At 48.7% G+C, this 21,824-nt stretch overlaps 6 protein-coding genes across 6 annotated transcripts; 1 reads left to right on the plus strand and 5 right to left on the minus strand.

Moving 5' to 3' along the window:
• Positions 1 to 363: 363 nt before the first annotated feature.
• Positions 364 to 1,676, minus strand: N7487_001023 (putative mitochondrial carrier protein; the record flags this gene model as incomplete). The annotated part of the gene is made up of 2 exons (XM_056868771.1): positions 364 to 1,416; positions 1,479 to 1,676. The coding sequence occupies 2 exons, from the start codon at positions 1,674 to 1,676 to the stop codon at positions 364 to 366; spliced, it is 1,251 nt and encodes a 416-aa protein (XP_056733555.1).
• Positions 1,677 to 2,574: 898 nt separating this feature from the next.
• Positions 2,575 to 3,679, minus strand: N7487_001024 (uncharacterized protein; the record flags this gene model as incomplete). Its single annotated transcript, XM_056868772.1, has 4 exons — positions 2,575 to 3,167; positions 3,220 to 3,440; positions 3,507 to 3,524; positions 3,615 to 3,679. The coding sequence occupies 4 exons, from the start codon at positions 3,677 to 3,679 to the stop codon at positions 2,575 to 2,577; spliced, it is 897 nt and encodes a 298-aa protein (XP_056733556.1).
• A 1,852-nt stretch (positions 3,680 to 5,531) lies between these two features.
• Positions 5,532 to 6,335, plus strand: N7487_001025 (uncharacterized protein; the record flags this gene model as incomplete). Its single annotated transcript, XM_056868773.1, has 2 exons — positions 5,532 to 5,960; positions 6,027 to 6,335. The coding sequence occupies 2 exons, from the start codon at positions 5,532 to 5,534 to the stop codon at positions 6,333 to 6,335; spliced, it is 738 nt and encodes a 245-aa protein (XP_056733557.1).
• A 3,114-nt stretch (positions 6,336 to 9,449) lies between these two features.
• Positions 9,450 to 10,664, minus strand: gprM (the record flags this gene model as incomplete). Its single annotated transcript, XM_056868774.1, has 1 exon — positions 9,450 to 10,664. The coding sequence occupies one exon, from the start codon at positions 10,662 to 10,664 to the stop codon at positions 9,450 to 9,452; it is 1,215 nt and encodes a 404-aa protein (XP_056733558.1).
• A 3,731-nt stretch (positions 10,665 to 14,395) lies between these two features.
• N7487_001027 (uncharacterized protein) lies at positions 14,396 to 16,949 on the minus strand (the record flags this gene model as incomplete). Its single annotated transcript, XM_056868775.1, has 6 exons — positions 14,396 to 15,228; positions 15,285 to 15,940; positions 15,996 to 16,533; positions 16,601 to 16,801; positions 16,853 to 16,881; positions 16,930 to 16,949. 6 exons carry the CDS (start codon positions 16,947 to 16,949, stop codon positions 14,396 to 14,398), a joined length of 2,277 nt encoding a protein of 758 aa, XP_056733559.1.
• Positions 16,950 to 17,428: 479 nt separating this feature from the next.
• N7487_001028 (uncharacterized protein) lies at positions 17,429 to 21,267 on the minus strand (the record flags this gene model as incomplete). Its single annotated transcript, XM_056868776.1, has 2 exons — positions 17,429 to 17,842; positions 17,904 to 21,267. 2 exons carry the CDS (start codon positions 21,265 to 21,267, stop codon positions 17,607 to 17,609), a joined length of 3,600 nt encoding a protein of 1,199 aa, XP_056733560.1. The 3' UTR covers positions 17,429 to 17,606.
• Positions 21,268 to 21,824: the final 557 nt, after the last annotated feature.

The following is a 21,824-nucleotide window of genomic DNA, read 5'->3' on the forward strand; positions in this document are numbered from 1 at the left end:
GGTTGTATAATAGAAAGATTCTATGTTCCTTTCGATATATATAATATATTTTGCCCTTTCTGTTCGAATACTAGCAAAGATATCACACGCAAACGAAGTCGAAAACCTAGAATATGCCAAAAAATATGTCAAAATATATATAATATGGAGTTGAAAAAAAGTGTTATGGTACAGGAGGCCGCAGCCAGTCTAATAATCTATCACAGAGTAGGGTACACAGTATACAAAGTGCTCAAAGCACCCAGGGTCATAACATCCCAAATCGGGACAAAGAATCCAACGCCCCCATTTCCCAATGACCAAAAAAATGTAAAAAAAGAACAGCAACCTTGGAAATGCATGCAGTTAGATGGATGAAAGGTCCTACAAACACTCTTCCAGAACCTGATAGGCCTCGAGTTGTTTGAGCAGGTACTGGTACATAACCAGCATAGTCCCGCTTTGGATGCTAGTCCATACACCACGTGGGCCCACGCCGCGGAACCAACCCGCAATACCTTCGGTTCGGTAGATCATCTTCAACCCGGTGAACACGGAGGAAGTGTCAAGTCGAGGCGTACCGGGCGGTGGGATTGATGTATTTGCCCCTGATGTGGAGATTGGTCGCGAGTGTGGCCGGGAAGGGTGGGAATGTGATGATGCCGGTGCGTGAGGCCGTGGGCTTTCTTTCGGTACGTGTTCAACACAGTGTTTGGCGCCCGAAGAACCGGATGGGGGCTCTAAGTGGTTTTGTTGGGTTTGGATTCGTGTTTTAACCACATCCATCGGACAGGTAATCACACCAGCCATACCGCCGGCGGTGGCAGCTGTCAAGACCTCCAATCCCAGTCCAATGTCCCGTTTTCCAACCCATTGTTTAGCCATAGATTGCTCTTTCTCGTAGAATGCGAACTGGAGCGCCGAAAATGGAAGGTCGCGGAAGATAGTGGCCTTGTAGCCGTGGAATAATGCCGAAAATCCTTCCAGGTGGACGATCTGGCGGAACCCATCTCGCATGTTGCGGTAGTTGTAGCCCGAGTTGAAGTGCGGGTTGTTGTATCGGCCCTGCAGCTGGAGTCGCGTTTTCAGCACCTCGGATGGCACATAGACAACCGATGCAGCCAAGTCGGCAAAGAAACCACCGGATAAATAGGCGATACTGGGATTGATCCCTGAGTCGATCATCAAGCGCTTGGTATATTCATAGACGCCGAAGAAGATCACAGTTCCGGGAAATGAGCCGAGCAGGGCCGGCGTTACTCCTCCATATAATCCGCGACAGAATCCTTCTTGGCGGTAAATTGTTGAATAGGACTGGCCCATCGAAGTGTATTTGGGCGGGAAGGTCGGATCGCCTTGTTGTCGGGTCTTGACTGTATCTAATGAGTGCATCAACATGTCGCCGCATGTTCCTCCGGTACCACCAGCCAACATCGCCTATAATTTCAAATCAGGTCAGTCCTTGCGCAATGGTGTGATGCCACTAGGGACAATAGTACATGTAGGTATGGAGGCCGAGGCTCCTCGTCCTCCAACAGCGCGAAGTCGCCATTTCGAACACTGTGGTGTGAGTCATCGATTCCACCCATTGGAGCCGGCTGTGTCCATGGCGAGGTATGCGAGTCCCCCGCAGGGGGTGCTGTTGGGTCCGAGGTCGCTGTCGAGAACAGGCCGAACACCCGCGAGGTCAAGCTCATGGCAATATTATGCCAAACTGCAATCCCGAGCGGTCGTAGTCGGGGCCAGGTTGGGGATTAGGGGGTGCTGAGAGATTTAACGGGAGAGGAGCACCCCTGGGAGGTAAGGATAAGAAGAAAGAGTGACAAGAGATCAAGGAAGGATTGATTAGTATTGTTTGCGAGATGATTGTTCCACCAGCCAAAATTCTGATCGGCCTATCTTCGCCGCCAAGCCCGATCCGCCGCCTCAGGCATGAATCACGGGGTTTCGTCATTGGAGGATTTTAATATCTTGATATGATTGATGGTGGGAATAATTTATCGCATGAACCTGTAGATTTTGCATGGGTCGCTTTCATCCCATGTATGCAAGGACACAAGATGATTAGTTCATATGAAATCCGCAAATGAGCTTCTTATATGTCCTTCTTGATATTATCCAAAGCTACATACACATGTACCCATACATGCTTATTTTTGACAAATCCATACATACACCCTGTTTGATCTGTTTCAGCGCCCTTCTGTGAGGGTGATATTTCCTATTCAGTTGTTCCCAATACTATATTCAGTGGAGCTCTACAAATCTCTATGTTGGAAAAATCAAATGAATCCGAAACAAGGTATGTTGACAAGAGGAAAGCAAATACAAAACTATGCATCGCAACACTCTAGAAATAATAAACACAAGTCGTTGCGTATAACATCATCATGGCGGGAATCCTCCGCGTCCGCCTCTTTTCTACAGTCGGGACCTGGGCATCCCATACCCCGACATCCTCCATGTTCTTCGCTCAGGCGGGAACATGCCAATGGGAAAGATAAAGCTGTAATATTATGTCTTGCACCAGCCACCTTCGTTCAGTAATCTTGCAAACCTAAGACCCACGTTCTTTCCTGACGTCATGAGCTCCAGCTAGCAAAGCAAGGTGTCTGGCACATCACCATAGAGACATTTACTGCGGCTTCTTGGCTGCGGTAGGGCCAGAGATGTAGCGGCCAATATCAGTGGCCTCGTAGCCCTGGCGCACAACACCCTTAAGGGTCTCCCAGCCCTGGCGAACCTGAGGGGGGTGCTCTGGTGGGAGATGGTGGCGTCGGCACGGGCGGTGAGCTGGCGGACAGCCTGCTGGACAAAGGAGCTCTGCGCGTAGCGGGCGCGGAAGAAAGACAGGTAGACGATCAGGAGCACCCAGCTACCCTTAGAGAAAGTGATAGCGGACAGAACGAGGCGGAACAACAGGGCGATCTCGAGAGTAGCGACAACACCCATGCTGGCATCGTAGTACTGCTTGATGAACCGCCCAATGGTCTCGGCGAGGGGAGACTGCTTGGCAGCGGGCTTGGAGCTGGGGGAGGTGGGAGAGGTAGGAGCGGCCGGAGCAGCGGGCTGCAGGGTAGGAATCAAATACGTGCGGCTGTAGGTTGCGACGTGGAAGACCGAGTAGACGCTGAAAGGCAGAAGAGCCAGGATGAGCTGGCGCGAGTACAGCCAGACCAGAGCCATTCCTATGATACGTGTAAGCTTGAATTTTGGAGTTTCGCATTGCCGATCACTCACCAAGGTATTGCACATTCTCATCAGAGATAAGCTTCATCACGATTGCCAGAGGGGTGCCCTGGACACCCCGGGCGAAGTGGCCCTTGTACACGACGATTCCATAAGTCACGGCGGCCGAGATGAAGGCCAGGCGGTAGGCGATCTGTGCCGAGGAGGAGTAGTAGTTGAAGAAGATGCAGGACAGGGAGTAGCGGAAGACGGAGAGCAAAAGTGTCACATGTCTAGAAATTGTTAGTGGCCCTGGATTCAGGTCTTTGTCGGTGTGCGCTTCGGCAAATTAGACCTACCCAACGAACCAGGCGAACCTGCAATGTGGCATTTCGTTAGTATTGACAAACAAGACATTGAAAAGGTCACTTCAGCATCGGATTCAGTATCGGACTGGGGAAACGCACTGTAGGGTCTGCGCCAAGGCCTTGAGTCTCTCAGCCAGAGGCAAGCTTGCGGAAGGAGGAGCCATAACGTTTTGCACTGAATTACAGTGAAGGGGATAATAGAATTGAATACTCGAGATGAAGGAAAAGTAAAGGTAGAAATTGTGGAAAGCGACAGATAAGACGGTGGCTGGGGAGAGCGGGGAGACGAGTTCGCACCCGTGGACGCACACTGAGCTTCCCACCTCTCTCTCTTCCTCCGCCTTCTGCCATGGTGACGTCGGGTATTCGGGATGATGCAATTTCTTATCTACATCTATATACGAAGTACGGAGTAGAGTTTCTTAACTTCAATTACATATACTTCTTCAACTTCAGTTTTTGGTCTATTATCTGAACTTGTCTATCTGTTTGTCTCAACTTCAACTCGAGTCGGTGTGACCGACCCGCTTGAGGAGATCCAGTTTCAGCACTAACGTTCGGCCATTTGCATACACTTGCATGATTCTCCAATAGTTCATGTATCGGTTATATCCTGATAGCTCACACGTCTTTCTTGAATAAATGTCAACCTGAAGAGATTTCGACATAAGGAGTGCTTAATATCAGTTTCAAGCTTAGCCCAAGCTCTTCCGGGAATATATATAGAACCGGCTAAGTATAGATAGTATAGACTCGGGTGGAGGAACTATACTCAGATCCTACAGCCGTTGGAATTGCCGGCTACTAACCAAAGATAACACGTGGCAGGTATTGATGAAATTGCATTCGGAGTTTTGATCCTTTATCCATGAGAGTACCTTGGTGCCATTATAGGCGAAGAAAGCGAGAGGCCTATATAAGTACTCACGATTCTCAACATGGTCAAGCAAACTTATTAGCTGACGCACATAAGATAAGCCAGGCAATAGGATGCATTTTCAACGCTAGGTCCTTCTTTGGAATACTTAATTCTCGGAAGCCAAACCCCTTGAACGCTAGCTTTAAACCGACTTGGGTCAAGAAATAACAAAATCATGCAAGGTATAACTACATACTTTGTTAGGAAGCACCTTCTAATTCCCTCATTATTCCTTGAGTCCAGTCACTACTTATTATGGATACTCAGCTAACTGGCGACGTAGTACTCCGTATACGAGAGTTGGCATTACCACATAACTAGGACTTCCAATAGCCGACGCATAACATGCACCACAATGCACCACAAAGGAGGTCCGCCGCCAAGCACGGACACACTTCTTGTCGCACCCTTGCCGCGTGCAGAACTTGGTACTAATCTACGTTCGAAAGATGAAACGAGGTACACTCAGCATATCCAATACCTAAATTTATCCACATGGAGCCTTCCCAAATTTTTAGCTTTCCGGTGTAGTATGCACTAAACCTGCCAGGAACACAACAATCGAATCAGTGGAAGTGTACAATCTGAATACGGGTGATCTACATCAATCGACGCTAATATCCCGATAGCCCTACTATTTTTAGGCGTGCATGTTGTTCCCTGATAGGCAAGTCTTCAGGAACACGAGCGCCAAGCTTAACCGATGTTTAGATTAAGCTTAGCAACATCGGACATGTGAATAACACGGGAACTTCCTATGGAGATTATACGAGATGACCCTTTCGAATGTAGATTTGTTACTTTCACTTGATACCACCTTAACACTGCATACGGGCTTCATGGAAAGAATCTACGAATACGAATCGAAGATCTCTATACGAGCTTCGTGGGGTCCAAAGCAGGCAAGAATGAACAAAATAGGTATTTTGCGTAGTATACGATCTCGAGGAATGAAGAGCCCAGGGGTATAAATTGCTCATTGATTCCCCTTCAAACCTTTCTGTCCATCAGCTCACAACATCGCAATATCGGCTACTCTACACTCTCCATTCTGCAGTAACAGCTTCAACTTCACAATATACTTCAATCCATTCAAAATGATGTTCACTCCTATTCTGGCACTCGCATTTGCCGCCATCACGCCAATCATCAATGCCTATCCCATCACCGGCGATGTCGTCAACTGCCGCTCTGGTCCAGGGACCTCTTACTCTATCATCAAGAGCTACAAAAAGGGAGCCGACGTTGCAATTACCTGCCAGGCCGCTGGCACTACCGTGAACGGCAACGAAATCTGGGACAAGACCTCCGACGGCTGCTATATTACCGACTACTATATCAGAACCGGGAGCAGCAGCTATGTCACCAAGAAATGCAGCGGCAGCAGCGGTGGTGGCAGCAGTGGAAACCTGCCCGGTCTCACATCCACCCAGTCCAAGCATGCAAAGGCCATCATCGGAGAAGCGAAAAAAGAAAATCTGGGTCGTCAGGGCTGTCTTGCTGGAATTGCAACCGGGCTTGTCGAGGTAAGTCTTAGCATACCCAATTAGTTCCGATACGATGACTCAAAACTTTACTAACACTACACCAAGTCTAATATGCTTATTTACGCCAACAAGAAAGTCCCCGCTTCCCTCAAGTATCCCCATGATGCTGTGGGCTCGGACTACGACAGCGTGGGTATCTTCCAGCAACGCGCTGTTTACTACCCTGACATTGCTGCCGATATGGATGCTGCCAAGTCAGCCGCACAGTTCTTTAAGGGCATGAAGAATGTTAGCGGCTGGAAGACTATGGAGGTTGGCAAGCTTTGCCAGAAGGTGCAGGGGTCGGCGTACCCAAGTCGGTATGCAGAGCGACTCGCTGAGGCTAAGAAGATTTGTGTTGCTGGTGGCTTGTAGATGGAAATTATGTGACATTTGCTTGCTTATATCACGCTTACTAGACATTGTCATGACTTTTGGACCGCTTGTTTTGTTGGAACCCAAAGAATGTTTGTGACTTGGCTTATTACTGCTTATAGTACGAGAAATATACAGACTTTTGATATTGTCATCTCCTTGGTGGTTCTAAAAGGGAATGGAGGTCAACATTTACTCCTCGCTCATGTCATGTACGTACCGGAGATAGTAGCAGGACGGGATGAGAGACAATTGGAAGGAAAGGCTTAGATGGTATTGTTTTTCGAAGTGTATAGAGGAGACGTTAAAGGAGGTGTCAAAATGTGAAAATAACTGCGGAAATAAGAAAATATATAAAGTTGCTAAACTTAGAGACCTCGAAAAGCTATGGGAGGCGAAACCTCTAGGCAAGCTCTATCGTTTTAAGATCCCACCAAGCAAAATTTAAGATACCCAGTCTTCCTATGCAGTTATCCTACGTCGTTAGCGCAAATTCCGTGCCCCCCCAGAATCCGCTACACCCATAGCCGAAAAGAGAGATGGAACTGATGTACTAAAGCGGCGCTAGGATGATTTATCCGCCACACCTTTCTCCAGCTATCAAACGCCATGGCCGAAAATAAGAAGGGACGTGATATGAAAAAGCAGCATTAGGATGATTTGTCGTCATGCTTTCCGGCGCTCATGCGCCATATTCATAGGCAAAACAAGGGCACCGCAAACAACTACCTTTCCACAAGAGCATGATCTTTCCACGTCATATACTGGTATTCCTCATGAGAGGAAGTCTTTTGTACTACAGGGGAATGCAAATAACCGAGGCCTTGCACTATTCCCTTTGATAGAGCAAATTCACGGAAACTGGTGGTGTGTTGCCTTTCAGGCCTGGTGCATATGGTTTTACTCAACCTTCGGAATAACGTGAAATGGTGGCATCTTAGCTGCATTGGGATTAACGCCGTGATCGTAGACATGTTCCCAAAGTAGGTGTATAGTATTACCAGTTAGGTATATACTTCCAGGTATGTACATGTACTCCTAGACTAAGTATCATACATGGTTTGCCTAGGTGGCATCTTCCATGAGCCCGTGTGTCCTGCAGGTGGCCCAATACCATGGTTCCCTACATTCCGTGTTTCTTTAATCTATGTTCCCCAGATTTAGCCATGCGAGAACCCCATACTCCATAAAACAACTTAAAATTAAGTTTCCCCGGTAGTTGAAAATCACATGGCAGACCTCGGGCCATCTACATACTAGCGCCAACTTTGGAATCCAGCAAGGCCTTCTTCCCCGCCATTTTCCACTTATGGGCCCATCTTCAATGACTATCCTGAACTCTGTCTGCCCCGGATTATGCACGGTATAGAATCGTATTCAATATATGGAGTACGAAGCTATACGCTGCTAAAAACACGTGCCAACCCCACCCCAAGTACAATAAATTCCGAAGGATCCATTGTCCTGGCCTATGAACAGCCACCAATTCTGGATTTCAACTAGAGCTATGGATCATCCAGCTTCGTATGTCGACTTCGTTGGTTTCCAATGTCGGGTCTGGGGAACATGCCACCTCGGTCGAGCAACCCCGCAATCGGGGGTTCTCGTAGAATCATCGCATACAATGCACCTAGCTAGTAAGATCTACAGAACTAGATCAAACACATGGAAAGGTTAGTGGAATTTCCAGAAAAGAACCTTGGATGGTTCGCCGGATAGATTTGCCGGAGTTGGGGTGCGGGGTGGAGTTCGTGAGCCGTGGATTCATTCTTTCTCATTCCCAAAGTCAGTATGACAGCATTGGACGAAGGAATCTATGAAACAGACGTTTAACTGAAAATCAAGTTAACGGTTTTCCTCGGTTCGCCCCATCTGGTATTTTAGATCAATGTAGAAACTCCATATGTCATTCTAGTCTACCACTCCTCCGTACGTAGTTGGCTCCAACCCCTCACCACTATATACCCATGCTCCAACGTACGCCATTTAATTAACTTCCCGATCCTGGACCATACAGGGTCTACAATCCCCGCCTATAAAGAATACCAAAAATTTTCTATTCAGCCACGCAATTTAAAGAATGCCCTTATGTAGGTACAACGCTCCAAGCTTGGGCCTCGACAAACGAATCTCACATAATCGCCAATCCTGGTCACGGACCAGCTGCACGGTCGAGGAGTTTCTACCCGATGCATCTAGCAAGAATCTAGAAGGGTTCTCCGAAATTCCAACAGGGATGTCACTGTGTATGGTGTATACTAGGGTTTCGCTAATATAATAACCCTTGCAATCACATTTAACCGGCAGTAAAACTAGTAAGTACTCCGCAGCAATACACACATTTACAGGCTGAAACTATATCGAAACACTAGCCCTAACGAGGCAAAACCGCCGTTCCTGCATGTCGGAAAGCTAGTGGAGTCCGTAGTAATCCCGACTTGCGCTAGGCAGGGGAAATAGTGCCGCCCCCGGTATTAGAGGTGTTATTACGTAGTACGGAGTACGATGGCTTGGTGGGACCGGTTTTTTTTTCCCTACGCGAATGCGATATTTTCCCGTAGGAATTTATGTACATGATCGGTCAGGTCCACAGCTGCAGTTCTAGTGGAATTATATCACTGCATTCATGGTCACACTCACGGGCATACTGATGTGGGGACCTGACTCAATTGTCGTGGTTGAGATTCTAATGGGGGGGGGTTTGTAACGGGATGGACTAGACCCGATTTTCGGCATATGGAAGTTAGAAAGGGTAGGGATTGTGGAGTCAAGATGTCAAAATAGATCAGAATAGAAATATTGTATACCAAGTGGAATCAAGTACGAATATGAAATACATAAACATCATACATCATTGATACATACACGTAGGGGTTGCAAAATTCACTGACGCCTAACCGGGAAATACTGAGACGTCTCCTGTAACACCGTGTCTCAAGAGAAAACCCGAGAATATCCCTTCCGTGTTTCTTTTTTTGCGTAGATCTCCCATGTTTCAGAAAGGGGGAGAGGGTATAGGCTAAATATGGGACAGATCAAATAAAACCCCAGTAAATATTTTAGAGCATTAATAGGAAAAAAAAGGGTCAAACATGAAAACGTATTTCAGTGACATTACACTTGTTCTCGCCCGTACGCCGGTGCAAACGAAGACTGGGGATCCCACTCGCGTGCACTAGGCGGCCTAGGCCCTGAAAAACTCAAGGAGGGACGCACATAGCGGGCCTCACGAGCGACCTGAGTATTGCGCTCGGAGCTTGGACTAGGGCTGGCGATCGGACTGCGGCCGTATCCAGTCATCTGCGTGGGGCTTGACGAAGGCACGAAAGTACTGCGGTCATGGCCCATTTGTGTAGGACTCGGTGAGCGCATAAAAGCGTTGCGATCAAGTCGGGAAGGGCTTCGCGAGCGCATGAATGTATCGGGTGATTTCACAGACGTAGTCAACATTTCGAAGCCCTTGTTGTCAGCGAAGCGGGTGGATGCATCCGCAGAGACGAACTCGTTGCGGCGTATCACTTTGCGGCGGAATAGATCCAGCCAGCCGGCGAACATGGACGGACGAGCGAAGAGAATGAAGTTCCAGAAGCCGACGAGCGAGAGCAGGAACACGACTGCTAGTAGAGTTGCTTCATTGGGGCCGATGGCTGCGGCGTATTCGCGGCAGAGATCTTTGTCGCCGGTTTCGGCGAGGCACATTAGCCAGGGGCCTGCGGTTTTGACGTTTTCTACCGTTGGCGCCACAGCGTTATCGAGGCTGATGAAGACGACTGCGAAGAAGAGGACGTTGCCGAGAATGATTGATGTGAGGGCGATGCCCCGCCATTGGAGTTTAAGGACGCGGCGTACGCGCCGGTAGGCTTGCCGGGCTGTCACAGTGCCGATGCTGGCTGAATATGAGGGGAGGTTGGTACCAGAGCTGCCTGATGTTGAGGCGGATTTGTCGAAGAGAGAGCGAAGGTAGATGTGGGTACAGTAGACCATTGTGGATAGTTGGAGGAAGAGGGCTGCGACGGCAAAGATCATAACTGGGATCCAGTAGTCGTATAGTCCGTTGGTTACGTTGATATGGCAGATATCGCCAAATCGGAATGACACTCCGGTCAGTATCAGCATAATTGTCAGTCCGATTGCTGGGATTCCGAATCCGCAGACAAAGGCTCCCCACATGAACTTCGGTCCTAGGACTCTTTCCCAGCATACTTGTAGGTGGAAAGCCATTGTGCGAATAAAACTCCAAATGACCACTAGCCAGCCCCCGAATAACAACAAGGACCCGGAGAAGGCACAGGAAAGATTGGAGCGCATGTCATTGGGGGGTGATTGCATTGTGGCATTGGTCTGGTTTGGCGCCGAGGGGGATGATAAAGGCGAGCTAGATCAAAGTTAGCCATAAAAGTTCCCAGTGCACACCAACATCCAACTTGCCTCCATGCAACAAATTCCTAGCGTAAAGCAGATACTCAGATAATGACGGTGAGTCCATTTGACAGGTAGCACGGCGTATGAAATCAACAAGAAGATACAAAGAGGGAGAATGGCGACGCTGATCCAACTCGTGACACTGATTTTATCGCGCAAGTCTATATAACCATCAACCACGTTAGGCATTGGAATTAGAAAGGGCCCAGAAATTACTGCACTCACCAGTTCATATCTCCACTCAGCAAGAGGACATGGCAAACAACAGGAATAGGTGCTATTGCCATAGCTAACGTCTTTGCAATAGCGACCATCGATAAATCCCCCGACGGTGGGGAATAGCGTCTCCTGCAGGAAGGGAGCCGGACAATGTCCAGTTAGGGCGTGCACCATGATGGCGAGATATGCATATCCTGCGCGAATTCCTAACGCGCCAGCGCGATATCGCAAAGGAATAGTATATGTAGCCGAAAGATGGAGAGAGGGATAGAGAAAGGATAAATGGGGGTATACATTATACTTTGTACGATGTACTCTCCGTACTTCGTACTACCGGTACGTTGGGAATGCCCAGGTGGTATAGTTTGGAAGGGCCCGTTCTCTGCCCCACCGGCACACGAGGCACCACATCCTACCCACGGTCCTCTAGAACTCAATTGGGTCTTGGCAAAGTTATTTAGCGGGGATGAAATACAGTATGGGTATTGTATATTACAGTATGGAGTCCGAAGTACACGATCTTTTGAAAATGACTGACCGAGGAACGTATGTAGAAGGCCATAAGCCATATGCAGTACCTTTGGTGATAATCCGAGACTCTTGGTGTAAAAAAGCACTCCGTACGTACTGCGTATCTTTGAATATGGAGAGCACAGTGTAGATCTTATTGTAACATTGTAGTGTATTATTGATAATTAATACCAGCACCATTTATCAGCCTCTTCCATACTTTGCCCTTTCCGTGGTTAGTGTTTTTTACCATTTTTCAGCCCACAAGGAATACAATGTTAATGTTGATCTATATTGTATTTAAATGAGATTCAATAATAGATCTATGTTAATACGTTGAAGCTGATAAATTACACAGCTGGCAGGTACGCCCTCAGAGTGTCTAGCCCCAAGCTGACAGCAGGTCTGCCAAGCACTCGCCTCTTCAACTCTTCGCTACTCTGGCACCTGATTCGATTGCATTATTTACCCCTGGAGATCAAATTCTGCCTGTTGTAGCACAGAGGGGCAAAAAGTATCCAGTGTCACCAACAATAGAATTCCTTCCCGAGAGCCCACGCGTTAATCCACCCAATCATTACGACCAACCCACCTCTCGCTGTGATCACCGCCGACATTCGTCGCTCATAAGTCCAATCGAATGGCTAACAGAGTTAAACATGCTATATATATGTACTCTGTATGCTACTAGACGATCTATCACAGCGAAGTGGCCAACAAGACGATTTGAATGCATTTAAAAGTCCCAGAATCCTGATCCATGTCAATCCCCGTATCGACCATATCCTGATCCTCACGTTGGATCTTATTTATGGGTAGATCAGCTGACCCATCACCATATACAACATACATATTCCACAATAATAACTAGTTAACCAGTTAGTACGGAGTACAAAGTACCTATCTGTATGCCTAGATCACACCGACATCCTCTGATCATCACACCTAGCGCCAATCACGGACCCTGACTCTTAAACCAGTTAAACACGTACTCTTCGCATCTTCATATTGTGTTCTTTTCTATCAAGATCACCATCATCCACTTATGAGTCATATACAATGCCTAGCACACGCACAGCCCGATGTCCGCATCAAATCACAGAACCCCACCAGTAGTTCTCCTTATCACCTTGATTCTACCCTCGCGATTACCAGGACCCTTCATGTACATTATATCTGCCTTGGATGGAAACACACTCTCTGCCTAAACACAAAGCTATCAATCCGACTCCCTAACTCTTCCCCCACTACGGAGTAGTTCGTAGTCAATCCTACACCGGACAAGAAATAAACAAGAAAGAAACTACAGGGCAGAACAGTCTTCGCTACTGAAACGATTCATTTTGCCAAGATACAGACAAGCTAGGCGGCTGCTGCCATCAAAACTACTCTGTAAAGTAAGAGGAAAAGAACATCCAAATGTCTGTCAACGCCCCGGCCCCCACTTCGTTCTATTCCCAAACCAACACGGAGTCAATCACTCAACAAAAAACACCAAATACACGAGCTCAATATTATCGTTGAATTTGCACTTACAGCCACTCGCCCAGTCGCGCTAACACTGCAGCGCTTGAAATCCTAAATAATGTACTTTGTAGATGCCCTCCAAGCTCATCGCAAAGCCCAAGCCCAAGCCCAAGCCTCTCGCTAAAATAAATAAAGTAATGTTCAAGCCCCTTTATCTAAATCTTTAAATCTTTAAATCCTTAAATCTAATTTCTCTAATTTCCTCCCCCACAGCGATCAACCCTTAAATTCGAGTGCTATAAACATGCTATAAACCCCTCTTTCCACCCCCATGCTGCACCTCCGCCAGACTTTCCATTCTCCATTCTCCATTCCGAAACAAGATCCCCAGAATCCTACCCAACACGAAATATGTACGGGATAACCGGTAATATTAACCCGAGATATTCTCGTGGCCGTGTAGATCCTGAATCATGTCGCATCTGGAGCGACATGATTCGGATAACTTGCCTCCCAGAACCCCGGATGGGTAAATCAGTGGGGGCAAGTGGATTCCGTGACACCACAGTTAACGGAAAACCTGCAAGATTGAGTGTTGGGGTTTAGTTTTAGGGCTGCGGCGGTGGGTTTAGGGTAGTGTTAAGAGATTAAAAAAGAGGTTGGTGATATTTAGGTGTGTTAGTGGGTGTGTTATGTTTTGGCCCCCCCGAGGCAGTTTTGTGGTTCTTTGTTTCGCTAGATTTGGTAAAGGACAATCAAAGAGTAGATAACGATCAAATCAGCCTAAAAAAGCTCGAATAAATATTGGAATATAGTCTGGATAATTTGGATAATGCGTGGAGTACTCCGCACAGGGTTCGGTGTCATATGCAGAACTCAGAGGCAACTAAACCGAAGCTGCAGAATCAAATGAGGAAAGGTTCTCGACCCTGAATTTACTAATATTCCTGGTTTCTTCTTTCGAATCCATTTGCCTACTTTATTTGTTATACTACATACACTGCATATTGTACCGAGTACACTTGCACTATACTATGATTACTATAAGAGGCCCACGGGTATCATGATCATTACTCATGTCTCTGGCATTCGTGACACCCATGTGAGGGCCACATCCCCCGCATGAGTGATGAGAATACCCAGTTGCTTGGCGCTTGACAAGCCATTCCTCAACATGGCACGGCGTGTTGGTGGTAACAGGACTCGAATGCATAGTCACGTCACAGTTCGACGCCAGCCGGCACATTACTCTGCGAATACGCCGTTCACTCCAGTACCCTTCAAAATGACCTCATCGGTCCAATACAGGTCCGACCAAGGAGGGACCAGGTACTATACAATGAGGGCGGTTGCCGAGCCCGCGACAACCCCTCCACCCTGGACGCTATACCTAGTTCACAACCTGAAAATTTTATCTTGTGAAAACAGGGCACCCTGAAACCTCAGGGACCAGAAGAACCAGGTGATCGGGTCGAACTCTCATCCCACCCCCACTCCTTCAGCAACTGCTTCACACGGTACTCAGTCGCCCAGCCCAGATCAGACTCGATACTTCTCAGCAGACGCACGGTAGTGCGGCGCTCACCCGGGTCAGTCAGACACTGCCCGCTAACAAAGAGCGGCTGCAGCGAGTTAATCCTAACGCTTCCATCCGGCCGGGAGAGACCGATACCCACGATCTCGCGGCTATGGAATGCGATCTCAGACTCGATGGAGCGGTATGACTGGAGCCGGAGCGTGATCGTGCTCCGACGGCTGGTGGACTCGTGCGGCTTGTTAATGAGCAGCAGAATGCGCGCCATGTGGTAATGCTGCATGGCGGAGGCGCACATAGGGAGACTGTACCAGATTTCCTGCAGGGTGGACATATCTTCAATTTCGTTGCGCGCGCGATGGTGTGTGAGATTGGATGGGTCCATTCGTGCGCAGGGCTGGAATGTCTCTGGGATCCCGTTGTACCATGCGTCGAGCTCGGATTCGAGCCTGTACCACCGCTCCAGGAGGACTTGTTGTGAGACGCCTAAGGGCCCTGGTACGGATCGGTGGTCGGTGAGGTGCACGTTGTCGCCGGAGCTTATGAAGTTGACTATCTTGGACATTATCCAGACTAGGCCGTTACTGATTAGGTCTTCTTTCATTATATCTTCGCCTTCCGGATATCCTGCAGCGCCTGTGTTGCTGGCGCGGACATAGCCCGCGTTATCGATAAGTAGACCTGCTTCGGTCCAGAGGACTGTGTCGTCTGTGTTCAGTCTTGTATGGCATTCATTGATGACTTCTTCCTGTCAGCGGAGTTTTGGAAGGAACCATTCGTTGGGAGAAAATACTCACATGCAGCTAAATAGTCCTGCCGCGCGAAATTCCAAAATGTCGCCCTCCGAGCCTTGGAAAGACCCGACTTCTTAGGGGTCTGCGTTTGATATGAGTTCTCTCCCGGAGACGCACGCTGCTCAAGAGGCATCATGCCCACTTCAGCGACATCAAGCAACGACTTCACGCCACTCAAATGACGATTCCACGCAGGGCCTGCGGCATCGAGAAACTCATACACAGACAGAATGGCCGTCGCCGCGAGTACCTCATCGGAATGAACTCCATGCGAGAGCCGACTACCAGAAACCCGTCTGCGGCGCTTACGTGGGTTATCCGAATCTACAGAAAGCTCGGCAGCCTGCCATTGACCGAAAGCCTCTGGGGTGCTCAATGGAGGTGGACCCTCTGCGTCGGGTTGCAGCTCCTTCATTAACAACTGGATGGCCTTTTCATAATACTTCGCCCCATACCATGCGAAGTCGGGGTCTTTGTCAGGCCACAGTTCCATAGCAGCTTGCTGTGTGCAGACTCCGCCTACTGACGCCTTGGCACCTTTGACTCGGCCTAGCTGTTTGGCGGAATATGCGCAGGCGGCGAATTTTAAGAGAGGGTTGGTTCTCGCTCGCACTGGGACGTATGAAGCGAAATATGTCCCTAGGTCAAAGAGATCCATCCTGCAGATACCATCGTTACTTATGGTTACATATCAGCGCATGGGAGAAAACATACCACAGCCCTGGTCCTTCGGAGTAATGTCGCAGAAGGAAAGCGGTCTCGAAATCAGTGTCTGAATTATCGTCTGGTGTGTGATTCATGAGGCTCATTTGACTCATATGGCTCAAGCTTCTCTGTGAAGCTGCCGGTCTTGATGGAAGTGCAGTGTTCCGATCAGAGAGTTGCATACTTGGGTCGATGGAAGGGGACATCGAATGAGAGGGGTTGAGGAGGAAATTAATATTGGTATTGTTGCTGTTAGACGACAGCGACATGGAGGGCGAAACCGGGGGTATAGCGGCACTCCGTCGTCGGTTTGGAGAGGTATAGGAGGTACTATCGGAGACCGAGTGGTCTAGGGAAGAATAAGGGAAGCGATCGTGCGTTGCGACCGCCGACAAGGCTTCCAATCCCTGCGTCTCAGCATCGCCCATCCGAGAGCCCCCACTGCCCCATCTGTAATGCGGGGAGTCTGTTTGCGCTGCGATGCTCGGATCTGCTAATGAGGCTTCAAGGTCGTCGGCATATGGATCGGAGTTGTCGACGAAGATTACTGCAGAGTGTGAGTTACCGTCCAACAAAACCCCAGGCCCAAAAAATATGTCCCAGTGGTGCCGTACCATGTTTGGGAATATCCAGCCACACACTATCCTTATCAAAGGTGTTCTTATACGAATAGAACCCGTTGAGACTCCCCCGACCATCAGGGGAGGTCCTGTTCATCGACGCGTTCTGTTGATGGCGGAAAACTACTCCTTCACTCGGACGACATTCTCGGCCACCTTTGCGACACTGTGAACATTCGGGCTTTTCTTCATCGCCTATAGATTATTTAGTCACGCAATCAAACGGTCGAGAGAACAGATCCCTACATTTAAGCTTTCGTGTTCGACACGTTAAGCTGGGTCACGTCAGCAATGTACCACAACAGTTGGGTGCATAAACTTACCAGCCGGTTCGTGATCGCATACCGAAATGGCATGAATGCGACGCAGCAACAACATCCGAGGTAGAGGAAGTGATCGGGGTTGAGTTTGGGGAAACGAAAACCTGGAGATCGACTTGCGGGGAGAGACCAGGTGACCTGGGGCCCCCACACAAATAACCTGAGTCAGACAAGGGCTGTGCTCCGGAGGTCATGTGCTCAGGTGTTATTAGGTGAAAATTGGCCTACGCACTTTTTTTTCCCCCGACATATCTACATATTGCTATGGCTATCATAGTATATATACGTATTTCTTGAGAATATCTCCATCAGCAAAAAGGGTATTGTATTAATTGTTGTGTCCACGAAACGTGGCTATCTACACATCTCCCACCTCCCTAGCAACACCCATCCACTCGAGTAGGAAATAAATCGCTGAAAAGGATATGGTACATCAACACAGAGGCATATTCACAATAGAGATTTTCAAAGAATGTATCGGCCACAAGGAGCCAGGAGGGGGGAAGAAAATTTAAGGATAAATCGCGATATGGCCGGCGCGAAAACAAACAAAAGCGAATAAAACAAAAGACATTAAAGACGGCTGGGTATAGCAACGTTGCTTCTGATCAAAACAAAGCAAAAACGGTAGCCTCGAAGCAAATCAGAGGCGTTAAGTGTTTTTGGAGTGAAAGGGGGCATTAAAGGGCCGGGGCACCCGGGTTAGGTTGGTGCAGCGAGTTGAAGAGGTACTCGGGTGGCACACGCTGCATGTCGGATGGTCGATCGGTGCCGAAGGTTTGAGGGGCAGCAGCGTAGCCCTGGCGGCGGCGCTGTACCTTGTTCAGGATGACACCGGCTAAGACGATGAGGAAGACGCAGCCGAGAGCACAGCAGAAAGCTACCAAGACTGCGATGCCATTGGAGTGGTGTTTTGCTAGGTTGATAAATCAGTATCGAGCCTGTCAAGTCAAAAAAAAAAGGTCAGGTAAACTCACTGTTAGTGGTGTAGGGGTTTTTGTTCTCGGAAAAGAACTGCGACATGCTGCCCGGTTGACCATCGGCTTTCTGGGAAAGGATAAATGGAGTGATATGGGTTCCATTGTAGAGCGCCGCTGATGCATGTCCGAAGTCCGGAATCACAAGCGAGCCCATGATCAATAACGTCTGGTCGTTACTTAACAGGGAGGCTGTGGAATGATCATGGCGGAGAGGAAGAAGCTCTAGACCACGAATGACCGTGCCCTCGGCGAAAAGATTTCCGGGGGATAGGAAATTGGAACCGTCGTAGCTTAAGAAGAAAGCCGACCCATTGGTCGCAGTACCTCCAAGCCAGAACTTTGACAGATCTGCGCTAGAAGCAGTAAATGTAGTGACATTTCCGGGGAGATCCGACTGGGACGCTCCAGAGAAGGCAGTCCATTTTTCAGCTTTCGCGTCGTAGATAGCAATTGAGGTCATGTTGCCACCCACATTAAGGTCGCCCACAGCCATCAGCTTATTTTGACTGGCCCAATGAAGGTCAATCACGGTGCCACTCATGGACGAGCCAGGTTGATCCCATTCGCCGGTGGTAGCATCCATATAGCAGACAGAATTACATGGGAACTGCCCGACACCTTCGAAGTTTCCTCCAAAGTAGATATCGGACGAGCTCGGACGATTGACGACAGCATTGACCGAAACATTCGAGCCTGTGAAAACTGGCTGCGTCTGAGAGAACTCATTCTTGTCCAGGTCGTAAATGACCAGACCTTGCAGAGTGCCACGACCGATGCTTCCGGTGACGTTTCCACCCGCATAGAGGGTGTCATTGTGCACAAGCATTGAAATAAATGTTGAGTTACTGTCGACACCTTGAGGCAGGCCTGAGATCTTCTCATTGGTGCCGTTGAGGATGGCAATGTTTTCAATGGTTGATCCATTGCTGCCGGCGGCAGCGAAATGCCCACCGTAGATGGTAAGATTGCGGCCCGAACCGGTATCATAGGCACCGGTAATCAAACCAGTGCTAGACTTTTGGTGGTTGACCTTCATCGACAGAGGAATGAGTTGCAGATCAGTAGGGTCTAGCAGTGATACCGCACCACCAGCGATGATACCATTAGTGGCAAGGTTGCCTGCCAGAATGAGCGTGTTGTTGTGCGAAGCAACACTTGAGAGATGACCACCGAACTGCATCTGTGTAACATTAAGGTTCTGGAGCCAGTCCTTGTGGGAAGGGACCCAAATGGCGAAACCAGCGACAGATACCGCGGGATTCCCGTTGAAAGCAACAATCTGGTCGAAGTCGCCGCTCACGGCAAGAATGGTTTCATTAATAGCAGTTGATGCATTCAATTCAACAGGCCAAATGGAATTGACAGGACCGTTCAGTCCTGCCCCAAGGGCCGACCACTCTTTGGAAGAGTACGAGTATGCAGCAATGTGTTTGAGGCCGGTTGAACCTGCGTCCGAGGTATCTGTGAAGCGACCTCCAACGTACAGAATATTATCGAGGGTGGCCATTGCTACTACTGGAGAGTTCAATCCAGAGCCGGGCATTGCTGTGACATTGCCATCCTTAATCGACATAATGTGGTGAATCTTGCTGTCTGAGAAGTTGCCGGCGACATAAATCACATCGTCATGCTCCTTGATCATTGAGATTGTTGCGTTGTGGTCAAGTGAGGTGCCCGCCTTATTGATGTCCGACTCGGTAAGATCCGAGGTTTCTGTCTTGGAGGTAGGATCATAGTCGTACAGTCCATTCAGACCGCCAGTGCTGGAGAGTAGTTCAAATCGGACACGAGACGCCACAATGGTGATATCTCCTTGACCGTCCTTGGCCCGCAGTGTAACTTTTGGTCGGAAGGAGTCACTGTTGGCGTCAACGTACCCAGTATAGACTTCGTCATACTTGTCATGGCGGTTGGTCTGGTATATATATGACGGATCGGGCTGGTTGGAGTTAGATCCACTCGAAAGGGTAGCCGTGACATTAACGATGCCCCGTGAGCTGCAAGAGTTGTCCTGGGTGCAGCCGGGTGTATATAGCTTGATGGTGTAGTTGCCAGATTTCTTCACATCGGGCTCGAAAGTGACGGATGTAGTCGAGGAATTAGAGTCAGTCACCTTTGCAGACACATACCCAGACTCGACAGTCCAAGAACCGGTGCGCGTTGACTTGGCAGGGTATTCGATGCCTGAGCATGTCGGTTCGTTGTATTGATCGACAGCGTATGTTAGGATTTGATCTTGGAAGACTTCAATGCCGTTCAGGCCAGCTCCTTGTCCGTACCAACTAAGAATTTCAATCTGGAGTCCTTGCATACCAACGGGATTAACCATGGTGAATTCACGATATTTTTCAGTCGTGTTGCTGGAAAGCGGGCAGGACGAGTCACAGCTAGTCTTTGTTCCTGACTCGTCGGTGTAAGTCAGATTCATGATACCATTGTCGGGGAGTGCTCGAAGTAAAAAGGTCTTAGTGCCGCGTCCATCCAAATGAGTGTTGTAAAGGCGGATTTTGGTTGGGAAAAAGTCGAAACCGAGGTCTGCTCTCCAAAATCCCGGTGCATAGTCGTGTAGAAGATAGGTCTTGCCTTTGGCAGCCTTCCCATTTGTCGAGCAAATGATATTACGGGGGTCGGAGTAGCCGTCCAAAGAGGAGTCTGCATCGGATGTGACGGTCGCATTTTGAAGGTTGAGAATTTGTCTTTCGTTTGAGGAGCTAGTGGTGTTTCCCAGAGCATCAAATGATCCTCCAAAGATGATATGGCCATTATCAGCCTTCAAAATCGAGCTGACAGGGCCATTCAGGCCCTTGAATGGGAGATCGGTCCAGCCATCGTCGGGCGCCCACGCGACGGCGTTAGTCGTGTTGTCGTGAGTGAATTTTCCTCCAACATAGACCCGGTTGGTGTCCTGATCGCAAGTGACAGCCGCTACCGAGCCCGAAAGGCCCGGCAAGGCAGTGACTTTGCTGGTATTCGGGTCGAAGAGAGCAGCACCGGGCGAATCCACTCCGCCCAGGCTAGTGAAGTTACCACCGACAAATATCCCCGCGAATTTTCCATCCTTTTGGGTGAAAGGGCACATTGCCTTGATTTGCGCATCGGCGGACGAAAGATTTGTGAGAATACCGTTGGGTAGTGGGGTCAGAAGGGCTTGGGTGCCATCAGGAATCGATTCGGTCTGTTCCTGATACTGATAGAGAGAGACACCATCGAAATCACCAGTGATTGATACCCGTCCCAGCGAAGTCAGGTCCAGTTCCGGAACAGAGACTGACTCGAATGACAGGGCGTTGAGAGTCGGTAAAAGCGCAAGAAGCGAGGGCCAGCCGGCCGCCGCGGGCCCAAACAATGAAGAGATCCTCATTGTCGTGGGAGCGACGACGGGCAAGAGAAGTGTAGTTGACCAGTTGAAATGGGTGAAGCGAGTGTGGGAAGACTAGACAGGGTTGTGCTGCCTAGGAAATTCAGGGAGGCCGTCAGGCCGCAACGCGTGGAGAAAAGAACGTGATAAGGAATGTGGCATATAAAAAAAGAGAACTTAAAAGCGAAGGAATGTAAATGAATGAATCATGCTCGAGACCGAAGCCTCACTGCATTTGAGTATTAACGAATGACTGGATATGAAGATGAAGGGAACCCAGGGGAAGACCCAGTTTGCTTGTTTTTCGAAATTGAAATGGTAATACTTCAAATTACACGTCCCAAATTAAAAATACAGCGACCATCACGCTAATGCACTTCACGACGCACAGACAACCAATAGGAATGGCTCTTCCCAGCCTCCCGTTTAAATAGTGGGGACCTATGGGCCGTGGGTGTGATATTGAATGTCTTGTTGTTGACAAGGATAGTAACATGTACCACTAGTGGAAAGAGAAAAGGTATCTGCAATTGAGGGTTCTGCTGTTTGTCAAACAAATC

The sequence above is a fragment of the Penicillium crustosum genome, assembly GCF_028827405.1.
Source record: "Penicillium crustosum strain IBT 35664 chromosome Unknown utg000001l_segment0_segment0, whole genome shotgun sequence".
Lineage (NCBI taxonomy): Eukaryota > Fungi > Ascomycota > Eurotiomycetes > Eurotiales > Aspergillaceae > Penicillium > Penicillium crustosum.